General features: G+C 41.0%; 1 protein-coding gene across 12 annotated transcripts in view; it reads right to left on the minus strand.

The window, feature by feature from the left end:
* PCMTD1 (protein-L-isoaspartate (D-aspartate) O-methyltransferase domain containing 1) overlaps positions 1-19,173 on the minus strand; it is a 40,550-nt gene extending 21,377 nt beyond the window's left edge. For 2 of the 12 annotated variants that reach the window (XM_021555712.3, XM_085573804.1), the window contains exons 1-2: positions 19,032-19,173; positions 1,613-2,041 (exon numbers count right to left, since the gene is read on the minus strand). In XM_021555712.3, the coding sequence (XP_021411387.1) occupies positions 1,613-1,919 (307 nt within the window). In that variant the 5' untranslated portion in view covers positions 1,920-2,041; positions 19,032-19,173. The other 10 variants (XM_021555715.4, XM_085573807.1, XM_085573811.1 and 7 more) reach the window with 8 other exon arrangements.
* Between the last annotated feature and the right edge of the window lie 1,530 nt (positions 19,174-20,703).

Genomic DNA, 20,703 nt, shown 5'->3' on the forward strand with positions numbered 1-20,703 from the left:
CAGGGTAAATGTGCTCCTCAGGGGTTGTCAGCCAACCTCATCCTCTGTAGAAAACAAGTATTTTCCTGTTTAATTCCTCAACTCCGCATATACTATTCTAAAGGATAGGAATTCTGCTTAATACAGAGAAGTCAAACGCAGGATTGTTCAACAACCACTAGAAATTGGTTAAGTACAGAGATACAAACGCATCCAGAATCAAGTGCAATAAACATAAATGTCTTCTTTTTTAAAAATATATTAGTTGAGACATAATAATTTAGTAACAAAGCTTTTCACAAGATAGAAATAAACAAGTACCATTAGTCACTACCCTTAAGAAACGTTTTAGGTAAAAAAATGCTGCAATATTTACTAATTGTTTTAATACTGCACTTAAAATACCACAATCCAATTTAATATATCTACTCTCAACTAGAAACACTCCAAGAGAAAAGAAGCTCTCTAAGAGAGTATATAGCTTTAACATATTTTTACCTGTAAATGACCATAATTTCCATTTCCACAAAATTTTTTATTTCTTATTATTAATAATTGTTATGTATTAGTATTAATTAGAACAAAAGATACTGCAGATACCAACAAATGATGTTTGTTATGCATTATTAGCCATAATTTCTCCCTTACAATAAATAAGAACTGATGACAAAATAACTAAATTTATTGAAAATTAACAAACCAACTCGACACCTTAGTTTTATATATTAATTAATGAAAGCAAAATCTGCATATTAGCTGTCAGCAAGATTCCTGCAACCAAGGAAAAACTGTATGCAGTATGGTCAAGAAAACTATCTATGAAAAATACACATCAAATAACTACTGCTGTTTTATGTAATAAAATAATTAGTAAAAAAACAGTTGTTAGTGCATTTGCTCTGTAATCTTAATGCTGGGCATGAAGAGATTTAATGGATTTTTCTCTCCAGGTTCTGAAATTTAATTTAGGCAACAATATTTAGTTCTATTTTTTTTCATACAGGAAATGTACTTGAAAACAAAAAAAAACCACAGTGCTAGTGTGTTTAAATTCTTTTGAAAACCTACACACCTGATTAAAAAGTCTCATCAGTCTACATCCCAAAATATTCTCACTAAAATTTTGCTTAAACACATTTTGAAATAACTGTTTGCATACTGACACACATTTATTTTTCAGTTAAGTTTCTTCAAGAGAAACAAATTAGCCTTTACAATTTCGATTTTCCCTTCCATAAACTGAAGATCAGAACAGTAATCTACAGTAAAGGCACAAAGAGAGTGCAAATGCAGACAGAAATTTTAGCCTTCAAAAACTGTTCCACTCTACCTTTCCCTTCTAAAAAAAATAAGGACTGTTTCCTTTTATATGAGAATTTTAGACTACAGAATGCAGGAAGAATTGCCTCTTCCAAAACACCCAAGAAATGTCACCAAATTAGAGTACTAGTGAGCTGCTTGTAAATAACAAACAATATTTTAACAGCACATCTCAACTAGCCAGCCTTATGTATGGTACTGTCATTGTTAAAAAGTAAAAGTAAGGTTTCACAGGGCTTGCATAATCTTATAAAATATTCAAACCCACTATATTTGAATAAAAACGTTCAAGTTACCTAATATTAATAATTACCTAATATTAATCCCACCATTGTACTCAAGTATCCGGTTCCACTACCCAGATTTAGAAAAGACAATCCAGGCTGAAGTTTCAGTGCTTCCATGACTTCAGAATAAATGCAAGGTGCTGACAAGTGTATATTCCCATGCTTCCAGGCCAAGTCTTTGTAAGCATTGTCCCTGTATCCTTCCAGGTAATAATCACCACGATCAATTGCTCTGAAGGCTTGCTCCACACTCTCGGTACGAATGTACTGGGCTTCTTTCAAGTTATCAATTAAGTCATCGTTGTCTTCTCCAGCACTCACAGCTCCTCCCATGCTGAACTTGTGTGGTAATTCAATTAGTTTGCAAAATACATTAGGAGGAGAGTTTCCCCAAAAGTATACGTTTGTAATGGAGTCTCAGATGTTTTTTTTCAGAAGGACATCACAAGCAAATCCTGCAAAACACAGAAATTAACAACTATTTAGCAAGTAGTGAAATACTGTTAGTACTGGATAACTTTATGAAACAGAACTAGGAAGCAGGACAGCTAGTACTCAATCAAAATTCTGTCCCTCAGAGTTTTAACTCAGAAACATGGGGTTAATACATCAACATGGGCTGTCTACATTATGCAAACCCTTACAGGCATTGCTTGCTAGACACTGAAAACCCTACAATGCTAAGAACCCTTCAGCTATGTTGCATATTTGAGGAGGCACCTACAGGAGGACAACAAGTGCCTTTGGGTGAGCTCTAGTCCCATCCTGAGAGCTAAGAGTCCGTCAGCAGCTGGAGCATGTACCAACTTAGCTAATTTTGAAAGGAACTTGGTTTCCAGGTGCTCAGATCACCCTATGTGGGAAACAAAGCCCAGTAACAGATGCTGTTCAGGACATGCTTTTCAGAAATGTTCACTTTTGAGCTGAAACAGAATACTAATGCAGATACAACGGCACATTGCCCTCTTTTGGAATCAAAACAGGAAAGCCCTCCAAGTATCTGAGCCCCTCCTAATGCCTGCTGTATTCACTAAAGAAATAAAAACTTCTTAAGTACCTAGAAATTTTTAACAGCTTGCCAGCTCCTAAGTGTAATTCGACACAGCACACTGCAATAAGTCATATTAACTTCAAAGTAATTCCTTCAGATCTATATTTTATCTGCAGTTACTTCATTATGAGTTACTAAACTCAAAATCCAGACATTAGCATTTTTAATGTTGCATGAATTACCAGTAAAACAGTAACAGAAGACCAGGATACATGAGAACAGGAAGTTTAATGCATCACTTCTATGTGAATAGAGCACACAGTGAGTATCAGAATAATGCTGATAACACACTGAAGTTTTAGTTGTTGCTCAGTAGTGTTTACCCTAAGCCAAGGAAGGACTTTTCTATTTCCTATACTCTGCCATGAGCAGGCACCCAAAATTCCAGGAGGAAGCATGGCCAGGACAGCTGACCTGAACTGGCCAAAGTGATAGTCCATACCATACAGTATCATGACCAGTATATAAACTGCAGGGAGTTTACTGGAAATGGGGGTGGAATGTTCAGGGCTGTTAAAGCTCTGGTAATCAGAGGTGAAATTATGACTGTTCATCATTCAGCTGTGTGCCTCCCTCTGAAGAAGAAACAATTCCCACTGACTTTCTGGAATGGGAAGACATAAAAAGTCACCATGTGCATTTATGCAGCAAAAAACCCTTTGATTAAAGCAGAAAAATCAGACTTCTGAACACCCTAGTGCTTCACAGCAGAATAAGCAGGCCTGTGTGTGTTCAACTGCACAGGAATATTTCTTTCTACTTGGGAAAAAACTACAGGATAACTTAAAAATTATGAAGCCTGAGATATTTTTTTTAAAAGTTCATTATTATCTTGAGATATGTTTGGAAATAAATGTAACTAAAGCCACAAAGATACGAACTGAGTTTTCGAAAGACTAAATTCAGCAGCTACATTTGAAAAATGGGAACGCCGCTTTCACCTCTTCCTGCGGGGTGCATCCACCACTTCGCACCAGCAGATGGAGAACTCGGCTAGCCATCAGCACTGCGCCAGTAAAGTGCTCTAACATGCCGCAGAGCCCGCGGATGGGAAAACCTAAAGCTTCAGCATTTCCATCAACAGGTGTCTTCACTGCTTTCACATACCATTTATTTCCTGTAAATAACATTTTTCTCATTTTCAATACTCATGACACTGCAAACTTTTTTTACATATTTGGTAATTTTGTATTCCTGCAATTATATGACAGCTGAAGTTATTGCAGTATCACAAGACGTTACTGATGACAGCCACCGAGTATCTCAGCTTCAATAATGGTTATCACACAAAATCTCGAAGACAGAACAGAAAAGGTGTGGTCGACACTGTGACATTGAGGGAAATAGGGGAGAAGAGAACCTCTCAAGAATGGGACCCAGGAAAATAGTGTGGCTATTTGGCAGTGCAGTTGAAGGCTACATAACATTCTGAACAAACGGCCACTGTCTGAAGAAGATGACATTAGGTAGATGACAGTGACGGTGTTTGTTTTTTAGATATCTTGGTTTGGTTTGCATTTATTAGTCATCTACAGTGCTTTACTTTTCACTCTACAGCTACAGATAGGCTAAAATGCTGCTCATATGGAAAGTATTTTTGTTCAAAAACAAAAAATGCCCTAGGAAGTGAAAGAACTAGATCTTTTCATGAGAAGTGGCCTCTTGTGCTGCAGAGGAATACTTTCTGATAGTTCACTTTCCATCCAATACTTTTAGACACACAAAAGCAAACATTTCAGAAGCCATTCTGGCACAGCTGAGAAAAAGGGCAAGTCAAATCTTCTTTGTGACAGTTGACTCAGGACCAAGATAAAACAGCAGAGCATACTATGATAAAACTTTCTACACAGCTGAATGCTCACCAAAAACATCCTGTGAAGCTCCCTGATACTAAAACTGAAACACATGCAGTTCACAATGAGCACAAGCAGCATTCTGATGCCTATTACACTAAGAGGTATAGGAACTTCATAAGAAAGATGAAGGTTTGTCAAGTTAATGAAATGCAGCTATTGCTTTTAGCCTTAGGAATCTCTGGAATACACAAGCCAACAGAAATTATGGTATAGGAGTTAAAATTTCAATATAGTCTTGGTAAAAAGTTAATTCACTTAGTAAACCTAACTGCAATTAAAACAATCTTCATTTTTCATTCCACACTACTCATGATTTAATATCAGAAGCTGGAACCCCATCTTGAATTTTCTTATATTCACGATAAAAATGAAATGGAAACACTTTCCAATTTCCCTAACAATCCACACAACAGTGTAACACCACCACCTCTGACCAGTTTCTGACCTAACTTGTAATCAATTTCAGTGAAATACCTTAAATAATTTCTGGGTGGTTTTTTTGATGGTTTTCCTTTTTTTTTTTTTTAATATTGTCACATTAATCACATATTTTTTGGCTATGTGGCTAAGAAGAGATGACAATATGAGTGCATTTTAGTTCTTCGCTGTAAGATATGCAACACTCAACTGAAAAGTTTGTAATGAGGTATAAGGTTAACCAAGATTTTTTTTGCCAGCTTTTAAAGGGACATGTTTCAGAATTTCTACAAATGTATTTGCACTTTAAGTTAATTTCCTGGGCCACTACAGACTTGCACACTCTCTTACACAAAGTTTAAATATCGTGCTAGTAAGGTATCCAGTTAATTTGCCAGACAAAACCTCACTGACATTGGTAAATACATACAATGCCAAGTATCTTAAAATTAAGTATCTTGTAATACTGACACAACCTGACTCCATAGAGACAACTCCTCAGAAATGCAAGCCACCTGAGCTGGCTCACTTGATCCTTACTTTGTTTCAAAGAACAGAAATAAGAATAATAAATGGAATCAGCCATATTTGAAGTCTCCTCACAACTAACACAATTTTCACTAACACATCAGCTTGGAGAAAAATGACACCGAATCAGGAGTGTGATACATTACTTTAAACTCACACATAGAATACAACCTTGCTTGGTGAATTCTCCCTCTTTCCTGTAATAGGGAGAAGACAGCAGTAAGTCACTGAGCTGCACATTAATATTACGATTCAGCTGTTAGGTTCCTCCAAAAAGAAATATTCTGTGACTGGCAATAGAAGGGAATTAACCACGAATGCACACACGGGCCTGAAACACTTCAGTCAAGTTAACAGTTTCAGTTTACTCATAGCAAGAATCAGCAACATAGCTCTAATCAGCAGAGATTAAAAGTTTCCCAGGCTACTAATCAAATATCAGACCAACTCCTTCCTGTCCAGACTCAATACATGATACCCTTGCAGCTGTTATGAACTCAAGATCATGTTTTGCCTGTCCTCATCCCATCCAGTGACTCCCACAACCACAGGACTTCATATTCAGTTTAGCTTCCATTTTTCTCCCAAGTATAATAGCGACTCACACAAGGAAACTCAACCTCAAACTGCAGAGCTGAACTTAAGATTTCAGGAGGAGCTTTCAAACAAACAGTATGATTATGATCTGAAAGGAAAAGGATAATTCTAGTATTACTTTCATTCAGCAAAGACTGGAGAAAACCAAAATATGAAGTATATACTGGGAGTAGGTGACTACAAAATTAAAAATAAAATGTGGGACACAGGTATTTTAGAACGATGTCTTAATAAACATTTTTTAAAAACTTTTACACCTATACTTGTTGCTAAACTGATACTGAAGGCAGCAAAAAGTTTAAGTGCTTTGGAAATCCAGCTACTAGAACTACCTTCTCTTCCACAGCTATTTGTTTTGTCACTCCAAGCAGCTATGAAAGAAGAAAGCCTGTTGTTTTTTTGATATATTATGCTACTTGTTGCATTAAGGACAACTCTATAGAGAACACTGCACATTTTTGAAGTCTATACTTTAGACTAATCATACTTCAAGACATTCACTCTTCAACTGCTGTTCAGTGGGTCACTTCAAGAAGCTCTTCAAGTTAAACAGAAACAAGTACAAAACCAAGTAGAGTCAGTTCTCCAATGCAGTGCACTCCACACAGCATACTTCGAGGTTCTTTGCAATACAGCAATGGAACAAAAAATAGACCACAGGATTAGCGTTAAGTCAAATGAATGTAAACAGCTACAACTAGTGACTTAACCTGAATTGCATTGACCTACTTGGGCAGAAAATGTTTGTCAAGTCTGATGTAAGCTTAAACCCTGATTTTCCTGTTTGAGCTTTCAACAGCTGTTTATACAAGATTCCAGGTATGTGCCTGCTTTCACTCTTCTTCCACCTCCAGTCACCTGAACGTGCTGAACAGCAGACATGGTACTGCATTCCTCTCAGAAGAGGTACTGAAACTTATAAAACTCCACAAATGTATGAGCAGTGACAAGCATATAAGCACATGATCAAATGAATTTAACCTTGGCAACTATGCAAGGGTATAATTTTAGACTAACTTGCTGAGTAGCTACTGAACTTTTTTTTAATATTAAGACAGTTCACAGAACCTTGAGTGAAAAAAAAATAAAATAACAGAATTTTGTTAGTTGCTTTTGTGTTTGTTGGATTGTTTTTTGCTCATCTTTGAACTAGGAGACATTCCTTTCCTGGTCTATGCTGTCTCTTGTACTTAATTTGTTCTTCTCATCTGAAATTCTATCTACCCTCTTCACACCATACCAATGGTATTAATGCTGAAAGGAACATTTTTCTATACATAGTTCTGTAGTATGCGAGACCTGTTCTCAGGTATGCTGATAAAGGCTTGAAAATTCAGTACCTTTCATTACAAAGCAAAGCAAACAATCTTACATACTTCCTGGACTAAAGTTTTCATATGCAGCATAACCCCACATCCTGACTTAGCTCTCCTTATTGCTTAAAACCTGGGCAACCAAAAACGTTTCGCAAAGCTAAGTCTCTCAAGCTTCAGGAGTAGTTTCTTCTTCAAATATAGACTTAAAATTCTTCTTCAAATATAGACAACAGGTTGCACACATACCTTTATGACCGAATGAACAGTAGCTCTGCCCTGATTCTGAGTACCATATAGTAGTGCACAATCAATTGCAGACTTCAAAATAGTTAATATTTCTTCTCTACCTATGACAGTCCAAAACAATTTCTGTTGCTTAGCTGTAAGGCAATTCACCAAAATGCTCTTGTCTCTGGGGAGCCTAAGATGACATAATGACCTTTCAAAGAGCCACTGAAGTTCTAAGCAAAGGGTATCAGTTTAACCCAATGTCTAATATGCAGAAAGATTCCCTATCCTTCCTTTGATACTAACGTCCGTGACAGAACCTGGCAGTCCTCTCCTAGCACATTTTGTAAAGGTCTCAGCTCCTGAGAGGTGTGCCTACAGCTCTGTCTATTCCCAGGCCACAACTATTTTTAGTTTGTCCAGTATAAACTAGCCAAAGAGCTTTATCACAGATAGTTGGGAGAAAGGGGAAAGATGAAAAGCTTCTCTCAAGGGCCTAACAGACCCACAGAAACAGGAGGCACCAGGTAATAGCAGTTTGTTCACTGCCTAAAATATCAGGACTTCACTAGAGATATGAATTGATGATGTTTAATACATACAGATGTCTGATATTCATTGAGCCTGTCTCATGCACCTGTTTTGCATATCAGAAACTGCTGGCTGGGCACATATTTCACAAATTAGTGAGCTACAGAGTGACCACACTGTAAAACTCATTGCCAGAATACACAGCTTTGTAGAAGGATATTTAACAGCGAGTATTCATTTCAAGCAGGTTCATATAAGCCATAACAGGCAAATGTTAAGAAGAGCCACAGAGTGATGTGTAAAAAGAACTGGTTCTGGTATATCTAATGCTGTTTGGCCTGAAAAGGCAAAAGGCATAAAAGTGACACAAAATTCTGCAAATTTTAACATTGCAATCACTTTCCATCTAAGACATCTTGATATATATACAAAAAACAGTGAAATAGTCAACATTTTTCAAACAAAACTTGTTTCTTTTCATGAAAGAAGATGGCCAATAATTTTGTTTGGGTGAACAGACAAAAATGATACTCCTGTACTTCGAATAACCTTCAGAGAGTCCTCAGTAACAACTGGGGGACAGGGAGGGAGAATCCTCTTTTATAATGAAATACAAAGCAGGTTTTGTACATATTTTCTGAAACATATATTGGAAAATATGTTTCAGAATGAAAACATTTTCCCATAAAAGTTATAGCTCTGAAGCAGATCAAGTCACACTCCATATAACTTTGACTAGGCAAAATGTGGCCCATAACAAAATTTTCACAATTTCAGCCAGTACTAAAGTTCAAAAACTTACTGCACATAAACATTTCAAGTTATTTAAATAACTCACTTCTAGCAGTAACAGAACAACATACGCCTGTTGCCTTTAGCAAAAGAAAACAGAAATGAGGTCAAGTGTAAAAATAGAAGATAGTTGCATTCCTGACACTTGAAACCTCATCTTGGAGCTATGCATTTATTTCAGCCTCTACAAAAAAAAAAAAAAAAAAAAAAGAAAAAAAAAAAAAGAAAAAAAAAAGAAAACAGGCCCAATTTAAAAAAACAGAAATATCTATCAACTTTACCAACCTCCAAGTACACTAAAGTTTTTTGGTTTCTAATCTTCAGAAATGTATCTAAAAGTTTCAAAATAGCACACAATAATCACAACATAAACAACTTAAATACTGTATTATTACAATGTTTACTTTCACAGCCTGAGAGTCTCAACTTTTATTTATTATGCATCCACTCCTTATGAGATGCTAAACAAATACAATTTAAGGAAAAAATATATGCCAATTCTTCTGTGTTTGATTTTTAAAACAGTAAAATGCAGTACAACAGTACCTTTTGAGAAGCTGTTTTATTACTTAGCCCTGTAATTCTCAGGAGGGAAGAACGAGTAAAGCCTACTCCTGTTTCCTGCTTCTCTTCCTCAGAACCATGAAACAAGATTCTTTCACTGATGCAATCTTCCAGAAGCATCACACTGGAATCACCATTTTTTTCAAATGTAATTTGTTTACTAGTTAGTTTTATCTTGTCAAAGAAAGAAAGTTCATTTTAATTCCCAAATCCTGCATATCCAAAACCTTTAAGCTTTAAGGATCCATATCATAATTTGGCTCAGTCTCCACACATGCCATAAATTCATGAACAGCACAACCTATAATAATGTGACTTTGTCCATAATCCTCTATTACTTAAAATTTTCAATGCTTACTTTATATAAAACAGAGATAAACTTCCCTTTCTTGGTTCTAACCAAAAAAGTGGTGATTTACCGAAACTTTTAAAACATACTGATCTAAAGTATGAACTAAATCTATACTAAAATTCTACCAAAAAGTCTCTAGTCATCCAGGAAAAAAAAAAAAAATCAACACTTTAGTTTACAACATAAAAGGTTACATAAAAGGTTAATACTGTGATCAAAGTCTGTTTCACAAATGTTCATACAAATATTTTATTATTCTCACCACTTTAAGGTGATGTTTCAAAGTATTGCTTGGTAACAGTATAATTTTAATTTACACCTCTGTGGCCAGTCAGTACCTTCTACTTTAAATTTTCCATAGGGCTTGCAATTGATTAAACAGATTTTTTGCCTGAACATATCAAAGTTAACTTTGTTGGGTTATGTGACAGAAAGCTGTTCTGCACATAAAGGACCAGGGGTGCATTTATAAGTTGGGGAAACACATGTGAATACCCTGACCCAGCCTCCTATCAGCTCTCCCCACACTCCCACCACTGTGCCTCTCTGAGGCATTTCTCAGATCCAAAGGTATGACTTTTACAGAACTACAAAAGTTACCTCGGAGCGCAGGGAAAAGGGACTTGGGGATGGCACAAGTCCTTTGAGGGAATGCTTAGGGGAGGAACCAGAAGCAGGGAATGAGAAAAAATCACAGTGACTAGAGGAGACACAAGCATAGGAAAGCCACAGCTATAGTGACAAAGAGGAAGAAGTCATCTATCAGCAGGCTGCAGGTCAGTATGTGTGTCCAGCTGTGCCCTGGCTATCCTGTCAGACTCAATCTCCTTTTGCAACTCTTTCTTGGGCCTCTGGTGCCCATGTGCACCTACAAGACATGGAGTCAGACCACAGGTCACAAGGGCTGGTGAGTCTGTGGCACCAGCAAAGTAGGGTGTGAGCTTCTGCAGGTCCAGGTGCAATCACAGAGTACCAAGCTGGACTGGCCAGCAAACTGGCAGAGTGGCCTTGGATCTGGGATGGGTCACACTGGCTGAGTGAGGAAGCTGGCTGCTGGAAGAACAAAGAGAAGTCCAAGGAAAGCTGCTAGAGAATCTTTGGTGTTTGGGATTGGCAGTTGAGCATGTGCACATGAGCATGCAGCTGAGCATGTGTATAAGAGGCAATGGGGCATATAGAGACCGAAGAGTTCCAGGGTAGAACAAGTGCCTAAACGCCGTAACTGGAAAGATTCGTAATACAAACACACGTGTTTGCACACACCACACTTGGCCATCCAGGAAGAGTCACAGGATGAGGCCACTGGTGCTCTTTGTGCTTGCATTAGTGCCATCACCTGTGTTGGTGTGGTGGCAAATTATAGACGTACATTCTGAATATGTGTGTTTGTTTGCTACTGAGAATACGTGCTTTGCCTCACAACTCACTGGACCTGAGGCCATGGACACCTAAACTAAAAACTAGAACTAACTGAACAAACTCCTTATAGGCCTTCTTTAAAAGCACAAACCAAAATACACTAAGCACATTTTAAATTTGAAAATGTTTCTGAATTACTGGTTTTCTTTGCCTTCAGGTATGAAGTAAGTACTACTGTAAATGTGGGTCCAAAGTTGTAATTTACTTACAGTACTAACAGTGGCAGATGTCATCTGGAAGGGATTTGGAGCATTTGTGAGAGCTCCAGTAACCATTCCAAGATATTCATAAAAATACTTAGCAAAAAATGGAAGCTGAGAACCTTTTATCATTTGCTATATAGCAGCTGTGAACTTGCAGAGACCACGATAATCATCATTCCCACAATCTTACTGTATCAGGTTTCTTGCAGTCATACAAAGCACATGGCTTTCACCTTACATAAGTGTAGTTTACAGATATAACACAAGAGGCTGCTACACTCACACAGCCTGATGTAGTTATATCATGGACAACTCCAGTTTATCCAGAGCATGCCAGAATGGAGAAGTCAAATTTTACACTTTTTCTGACAACTGAATTACTTCAGCAAACATCACATAATCTCAGGAAACTTGGCAGTAATGAGTCTTAGTCATGATGAATGCATAATTAACTGAAGCAAGTAATAAGAGACTAAGGCCTATGGGATTTTATAATACTGCAGATGTCAGCTGAGCAGAAGTCAAAGAAACTCAGCAGCTCGACTTTTCTGTGTCCTTCCAATTTCACTCACCTGACCACAATAATGCCAAGTTTAGAGTTTCTTGAAGGAAGAACACAGCAAACCTTAACAAACTGGACTGCACCGAATGGAAGGAAAACCACAGTTCATTCTGAAAAGGGTAGAGGAAACAGTTTTGCAAATACAGAGCAGGATCATATGCCCAGCAGAAGAGCAAGGAAAACCTCACCCACCACAATCCACAAGAGCTACAACAGTAAACAAGAACTTCATGAGTCTCAGGCAAAGATTTTTAAGTTAAAATCAAACCCTGTAATGGTGAACTGATGCAGCATTCCTGATTACTTGAAGTTATAAGTACTATAGAAATATTAACTATTTGTCAAAATTAAGCATCTCCTTTAGCAACTGCTTTGGAGTTCAGTCTTTTAGCAATGCTGACTCACATTTATTTCAGTCATACCTGTCAAGCAAAAACAACTGTTCTGAAAATATGATTAAGAGGATAGTGGCTTCCACAATAATCTCTTTTTTTAACTTTGATATACAGCCCATTATATAACAGCAGAGTCATCCTGACTAGGTTGTATAGTATTATTTGGCTTTTTCTTTTATATGTCAAAAAAACCACATGGTAATTCCCAACTGTCTGCTAAAAACACTTGCTATAGAAATAAAATTAAAATCTCAAAGTAGTAATCACTTCTCATTTTCTGCCAACCACATGGTCCTAATTCTCTTTTAATGTAAAAACAACTACTTACAGGGATCAAGGCTTTCATCTGGGACAGGAATGGCATAGGCATATGAATTGCTCCTGTGATTCACTAGCTGACTATTACTATAAACAATTCCAAATTCTATCACTTCACTTACAAAAGTCACACATTGATAGAAAAATCTCCTTTTGGAGAGGCAAATTTGTCTTTTTTAAAATATGAACAAATAATTAGGACATGTCACCTCTGAGATGATTTCTTTGAAATCTAGTTCACTCTCACTCTTGAAGACAACTCATAACAAACTACATTTGTTTTACTTGAAGAATAGTACCAATACAGTTTTTAATACTTACATTCATTTTGTGTTTACAATATTACTGCATACTACCTTTCACTACGTCTTAAACAACTAGTATTTTAGAACAACTCTGATTTGACTCTAACTCTTACCACTGAATCTAAAATGACATTTGTAGACATCAGCTGAAAAAAAAAATCTTCCCAGTGACAGATGCCTCCTGGAGGAACATTATCCAGTATTACAAAGTTGTCACTATTCATCCTGAAAATAGTTTTCAAGATTGCTTAATTTGCCATTAGATATATGCATTTATCACTTAAGATTTTAAGAAGCCAATTGTTAAAAAAAGGAAGAAATAATTATGATTACTGACAGCTTTAGTAAGACTTGTCTATTTAGAAATCATGCAAAGAAAAGGTTTTGCAATAAAAACAGCAAGCTTCTGGTATTTGTGATGTGACTTGAGTGCTCAAACACAGACCTCTAGTGCTATTTTAGGTGCTTATGTTAACTATTGACCACTTGACCGGTGCTACAGCAACAATTAGTGCTAAACAACAAAACAGAAAACTCTCCTGCCCACATCCTGTCTTTGCTTCTCTGCAACTAAGTCAGAGGAGCTGCTCTTTCTGTGTCACTTAAGACTGCTTTGAAAGGAATCTAACAGGTGGGACTGGAAAAGCAACCAGATAAAAGGCATTACTGGTCAAAAGAGACCAGAAGGGCAAACGTGTACACTACTTGTAACCAGTCTGTCATCACCAGGTTCTAAAAACATTCAGAACAGAGATCTCTTTACAGTCTCTATCTACACTGCTGCAGAATTGATTGGTTGTCCACATGTTTTCTGTGCATGTATGTCTCTGAACATACACCAACAACTCCAGTAAAGCACACGTCATCAAACAAGACAAGGGCCCTCTTCTCTAACTGCTGAGCTACCTCTAATTCAGATTTATTATGTCTGCCATAATTTTTTTTTTGTTTTAATACTTCAAATAATGCAGTCCTTCAGTAAATCCTCTCATATCTAACAGCTCCATGCTGACAACTCTGATGCTCTGCAGCACCTCCATATAAATATCTTTTGTTCAGGATTAAAAACATCTCATGTTGCTATCAAACCACTTGATGAAAGCCTGTCACCTTTTAAACCTGATTTTAAGATTCTGTTGACAAATTCTAAATTGTTTCCACAAAGAAGTTTTTCAACATCAATTCCAACTGTACTCTTTTACACCCTAGAAACACAGCAAATACAACTCTTTTGCAACTGTATGCTGAGCAAATACTACTTTGAGAAAATCAAGTAAAATACTTGAGAAGCATTCCAAACATCACCTGTTATGCCACCTTAACAACACTCACAATATCTTAAACCTCCAATTGCATGCAACTCATAGAGCTCAATACTCTGCACTTGTAAAAGCAAGAACTTTACAGCTTTTCTTCACTAAACAAAACAAAGCCAGAGCTCCAAAACTAGCCTTCATTAAATCAATTTTCTAAGCAGCAGGCTCCAAGTACTTTTCTGACCCAAGACAGCCCCTCTAAGAAGAGAAGTTCCACAGTAATTCCCCACTCAAGAATTTCACCATATGAGAATGCACCAGAACCTGTAGCTTGTGAGTTCCCATGACTCCCAATGTCACACCTAATCTCTTTTAGGGCTGTGGAGTTGGTCTTTCTTTCCTTATTTTAAGTGTTCTGTAATGACCTCTAATCCAGTGTCTTTTCCTCACAATAAAGGACAATTATACTTTTGTGCTGCAATTTAAGGGACTGATAAAATTACTTGAGAAATATGTCACATACCAATTGTAGTCACAATGTGTAATTAAGACCCTGCAGTTGTTCTCCATACCTGTTTCCAACCCTATAGGTTCAAATCCTTTTCTTCTTTCCAAAAATAATTTTCTTTGGACTAACTGCCATTTATAAGGACATTTTTGCTTTTTTTAGCAGTTTACTTCTCACTTTCAACATTTCCAATAAGCTTCTGATCAGAAGTAGATTCAGCAAGAATCAACATACATAACTCCATCAGTATTCAAAGCTCCTTGAAGTTAACATCACTGCCAACTTTGCAATACTTCCTCTGAAACCTGAAGTAGGCATGACATACCAGGAAAAAAGCAACAGAAAACCAACAGCCCTCTTCTGAATTCCAGCCAGCTATCTTTTCAGTTCTACAAAGTATTATATTCAGCATCCTGAGCTGCTATAAATTCTATCTTTTTTTCAAGGACCAGTAAGTCCAGCCCAAATTTCTTAAGCAACACAGCAGAAGAAACTGCTTCAAGTGCTTGCATGAAGGAGGCCTGAAGGCTTTCATTAACATCCAGGGCACACAAATAAGTCCCAAAGGAATTGGGGCACCGTAGTTATTTCCTGATGCTCTCATGTAATTATACCCATAATATTCGATATAACTACCGCAATTCAGTCCCTATAACTCCATAAATGATGAAGCAGAACAGTGTGAACACAGTTCTGCAGAGCAGATAAATTCAAAGAGCTCTCCATCCAAAAAATCCACACTTTTTGGAGAGGATGAAGCATGCAGATCAATTTCTGACCCTACTGGAAGATTCCTGGAGTGCTTTAGGCCAGTCACATACCTGATTATTCATTTGCAAAACATAATTGCATCTACATTCTACTCACTTCTGCTTTGAGTAGTTTACATTCTAAGTAGGAAAAATAAATGAGATTATATAAACGATGTCTGCATTCAAGAGTGCCAAGTGCTGGAGACTTCAAGGCACTTTTCTTACACAGAGAGCTAATTAATCATCAGCTACAGAACATCACTTTCAGTTCAAAAGGGTAGAATAGCAGATCTCTGTGACATTCCTGCTGAAAATTGGAACAAAGCAGGAAATTTCAAGAACAGGTACATGTAAAGACACCTCTCATCCAGAAAAAAAAATTATTATATTCTCAGGTGTTTCTCTCCATGCACCTAAGACTGGCATGAGCATTACCACAATGCTCAGTACTTCAGAATTGCTTTTAATGTATTTATTCTGGGGAACTTTTGAAACACCTGACCTAAACCTTTCTGAGACACTGCATGGGGAAATTTTATTGCCTAGTTCTGAGGGGAAAAAACATGAACAGTGCACTACAATGTCTTGCAGTAGGAATTTTGTGCTAATGTCTTTTAGCATTAAAAGACATTTGTGCTAATGTCTTTTAAGTTTGCCTTAAGACTTATACCTGCACTGGTATCATGCCTAAGAAGCTTACTTTAGCTTCAGAATAGACATTTCCATCTCAAAACACTTCAGGTTTACAGAAACACAGCCAAGTGACTGCTCTGGTACAGTCCACCACAGGCATGGAAAACTACCAATACATGCCTGACACTGAGGTCCTATAAATCTATTAGGCAGAAGCCTCTTCAAAAGGAGCTGCAGGTTGGGGCAGTCACTGACAGGCAAACAGAAGACTAAACTATAAAAACCACCAAACTGCCAAGATTATGATAATAAAAATGGCAAGATTTCATAATTTATCAATAGAATACTGCAAACTGAAACTGGCCAGTCACATATCTAAAGCAAGTCATGACACAGATTAGATTAAGAAAATCCAGAAAGAAGGCCAGTTAGAGAGGCAGGAAGATTTTAACAAGAATTCTGGAGTGAAGATCAGGGATGATACAGGAAGGAACCTAACCCTGCACAGACACAGTGATAAAACCTGGCCATCCAGGACTGTCCAGTATTACATACTTTTTCCTGTTTCTGCAATTTCATTATATTCTCCCCACTGCAGACCTCCCAGCAACATCCAATTGTATTTTCTAGCATTTCTGAGGGACACTGACTGTTGCACAGAACATCTGGCTAAATGTCCATCTCCAAAGCCCTCACTGTGGCTCTCTGACCTCACTCACATACTTCTAACATTCCTATCATTGTATTTATTCATCCAAAGTCAGTTAAAATACCAATCGATTTGTCACTCATTTTTTCCACATACACATCCAAAACACTTTTCAAACTTTCCCAACAAATCAGGCAGTTCTGCAGAAGACAGACCCATTTATCCAAGCCTGATTCCTTCCAGAGATGGTTTGCCTGAGTAAGGCAATGGTCCTGTTGGGGGGGAAAAAGCATATCACAAATAATAATTCATTTGCAAATAGAAAGGAATAAGGTTATAAAGACATTCTTACCACACATCGTTGTAATCTACTAACTTTAAGCACTGAACTTTTTGTGCCTTGCATCTAGAAAAGCATTCTCTGTAACACAGAAATCATATGGTCAAGAGGAATTGTGTACCTTCATTAATTTGCTGAAGTGCTGACTAGCCTTATTCTGGGTATATTTTGTGTCTCAACATTTGATGCTCTTTTTAAGAAGAAACCTTACATTCTTGCTGAAGCCTGCAGTTCAACTGTGCTTGACTTATTACTTGACAAGAGTAAAAAAAAATACCCCCTAGGAGAACACTATGTTGGCACTGGCAAGTACTGCAAGGACACAAGCATTTTCCACATACTAGAGCAGTTTAGTACTTTCATAAAGAATTTGTTTTCAAACACACACCCCTTTCACCCTTCCACCTTAGACGCTTGTTTCCATTTTTGTTGTTGTTTTTTGGTGTCGTTTTTTTTGGCTTTGTTTGGTTTTCTGGGTTGCTTTTTTTTTTTTTTTTTTTATGACAGAGCTGCACAAAGGAGGCCCAGGCTGCTGACCGAGTATCAAATAAATGCCAAGATTCCTTCTCCCTCCGCCCCCCCTTCCCCTTCCTGCAACTTCAGAGCGAGCCGCTGACAACTGCCGAGGCAGGGGGAGGAGGGCGCACGGAGGGCAGACGAGACCCGCGCACGCACTGCAGAAGGCAGCCCGACGTTTCGGGCCCAAGAGGAATCCTATTAACACCGCAGACCGCAGCTCAGCACAGACGTGACCTCAGGACGCCTCCTCGAACTGATAACAACAAAGAAAACAGACGGGAGGAGGTGGCAGCCCCGGAGCCAGTTCCTGCTCCTCCCCTTACTCTTCTCCCAGCCAAAACAGAGACCACAATATAAACAGAGACAAAATGTGCGTTTATGGCAAAGCGGGGGGCAGAGGTAGCTTTCTCCTTTTCCTCCCGCAGCTGCCGCCAGGAATGCTCACCGACCGACTCACCTTGGTTTGCGGGAGAGAAGCGGAGTTATCGCGCATTCCACACACTTTATTTATGTCAACAAACTATCTTCCGCCTGCTGCAGCCGCACCACCTCCTCCACTCCCAAAAGGAGAAATACCTTTCATTAGCCCACAGGTTTTGCTCGAAAAACAAAATGTTGTCTCACGCACGATGCCTCGGCCTGGAAGACGCAGCCCCCACAAAGCCTCTGAGGTTGCAACGACTCGACAGTGAAAAAAACCCAACAAAACCAAACAAACTAAACGCAAAGAAATCCCCAAAACCGCAGGCTTCCCTTCTCACCGCATTTCCTCAAAGGCAAAAAGCAAACGCAGAGCCGTCACAGGGGGAGGCAAGGCGCTGAGCCGCAGCGGGGGACAAGCGCTGCCCTCACCTTGCCTGTGCCACCACCCCCCGCCTGGATGGCGAGGCTGGAACCTTCTCTCTTGTCCCCGTCCTCTCACAGCTGCCAGGCCCACGGCAGCTACACCAGCCACCTCTCCTCCTCCCAATCCGTTTTGGGCCAGAGATTATTCATTACGCAGACGGCGCGAGGGGTGGCAAGGGTCGGGCAGAGGAGAAGGAGGAGAAAGGGTTGCCGAGGGCGTACGCACAGAGCCCGTCCCGTCCCTCCGCAGGGCGAGCCCTCGCCCTGTCCCGGCTGCGCGAAAACAACAGCCTCCCCCTCACCCCCTCATCCTCGGCCCGCGGACAATGGGGAGCGGAGCACCCGGGGAGCCAGAGAAGGGCAGGGGCCGGATAGCAGGGGCCGGAGGGCCGCATTCTCCCCTCCCCCGCCGCAACCCACCGTCCTGGCTACCCGACGGGGCCTCCGCGCCGCGCAGCGCGGCCGGAGCGCAGCTGTGCCCAGCCCCCGCACAGTGCGGGACACTCACCCGTTCCGCAGCGGGCCCCGGACCCTGCGCTGGGCGGCACCGGCGAGACCCGCCTGGGGGGGGAGGGGAGGGGGGGCGGCGAGAACTGCAGGCAGGAGAGCGCTCCGGCAGGCCGCGGGCAAACGGCTGAGCGAGCGGAGGGCTGCGCCGGGCGGCCGCGGGTCGGGGCTGCGCGGGTCGGTTCGGCGGCCGGGGCCGGTGCGAGGGACGGGACGGGACGGGACGGGACGGGACGGGGGAGGCGGGGCCCGACAGCTGAGAGGATGTAAACAGAGCGTCACGTGACCCCGCCCCCCGCGCGCGGGGCCGCCGGGCGAGGCGAGGGCGAGCGCTGCGCCGCTCCGCGCCCGGCCCTGATTGGCCGCTCGCTCCCCGCGCCGCAGCCAATGGGCGGCCGGCACTCGCGGCGCTCGTCACCAGTCGCCCTGGGGCGGCGGGGCCGGCGTTGGCTCCGCTCCGCGTCCCCTGCCCCGGCCGGGAGCGCGGCGGGCGGCTCCCTGCCCCGGCGGCCCCCTGCCCCGGCCGGGAACCCGGCTGGCGGCCCCCTGCCCCGGCGGCCCCCTGCCCCGGTCCGGAGCCCGGCGGGCGGCCCCCTGCCCCGGCGGCCCCCTGCCCCGGCGGCCCCCTGCCCCGGCCTCTGGCCTCCCGTGGCCGCCGCGCGTGGAGAGCAGCACCGCGTAGTAGTGCGGCGGCGGCGGCACTGCGGGTGGGTGCCGGGGGTCACGCAGCCTCGCCGCAGGCCCGGGTTTAAAAACACGCGCAAGGTGCCCCCGGTGCCCGTCCGAAAGAGCTCCTCTTTGCCCGGGCCTCCGCACTTCGTGGCGTTCTCCTGTTCCTCAGGGGCCGCAGCGGCTCTGCAGGACCCTCTGTAGGGCCTCTCGCAAGGGGGGCCAGAAGGCTCCCCCCAGACCCCGAGAGAAGGGCACTCGGGCTTTGTTGTCGAAGCTCCGAAAGATAGTTTGAAAAAGTACAGGAAGCAAAAGAGATCATAGGGAAAGCTCAGAGAAATCATTAGAAATGTCAGAAAACGTCTAAAGGGGGGCTGTGGAGATGGTAAAAAGGTCTAGAAGGGAGGATGCATGAAAAACAGCTGAGGTTTGCTCTGCCTGGAGACCGCTAATAGCAAGCGGCAGCTTCCGTGGGAAGTGGAGGGGGGCACTTGATTTTTTCAGGTGACCGGCAAAGGGCCTGCGGGAACGGTGTGAAGGTGTTGTGGAGGCTTTGTTTGGGTATTGAGAAAAGCTTCTTCACCCTGAGGGTTGAGAACTGTCACAGGCTTCCCCGGGAAGTGGTCAGGGCACTAAGCCTGACAAGTGTTTGGACAACACTCTTAAGCCTATGGTATGATTCTTTCCAGGGTCAGGAGTTTGACTTTGGTAATCCTTATGTAACGCTTTCAACTCAGGATATTCTATGAATTTGGGAAAGGTAGAAGTACTGTGGAAGGAACAAAACATAAATAAGTGGAAAGTTGGGAAAACCTGGGGCCCCAGTGCAGACTTGAAGCCCAAGGTGATGAAGAGTGTTGGGTCATTCTGAGCCCTGGTCTCAAGTGATGTTTCTGAGGCATTGTCTCTGATTTGATTTGGTAAGGAGGAATGGTGTGGGATTTGGAGAGTCAGTGGAGAAAATAGGCTCGGCTGGTGTTTGGGAGAATCAAGAGTTACACAGG

The sequence above is a fragment of the Lonchura striata genome, chromosome 2, assembly GCF_050655825.1.
Source record: "Lonchura striata isolate lonStrDom1 chromosome 2, ASM5065582v1, whole genome shotgun sequence".
Classification (NCBI taxonomy): Eukaryota; Metazoa; Chordata; class Aves; order Passeriformes; family Estrildidae; genus Lonchura; species Lonchura striata.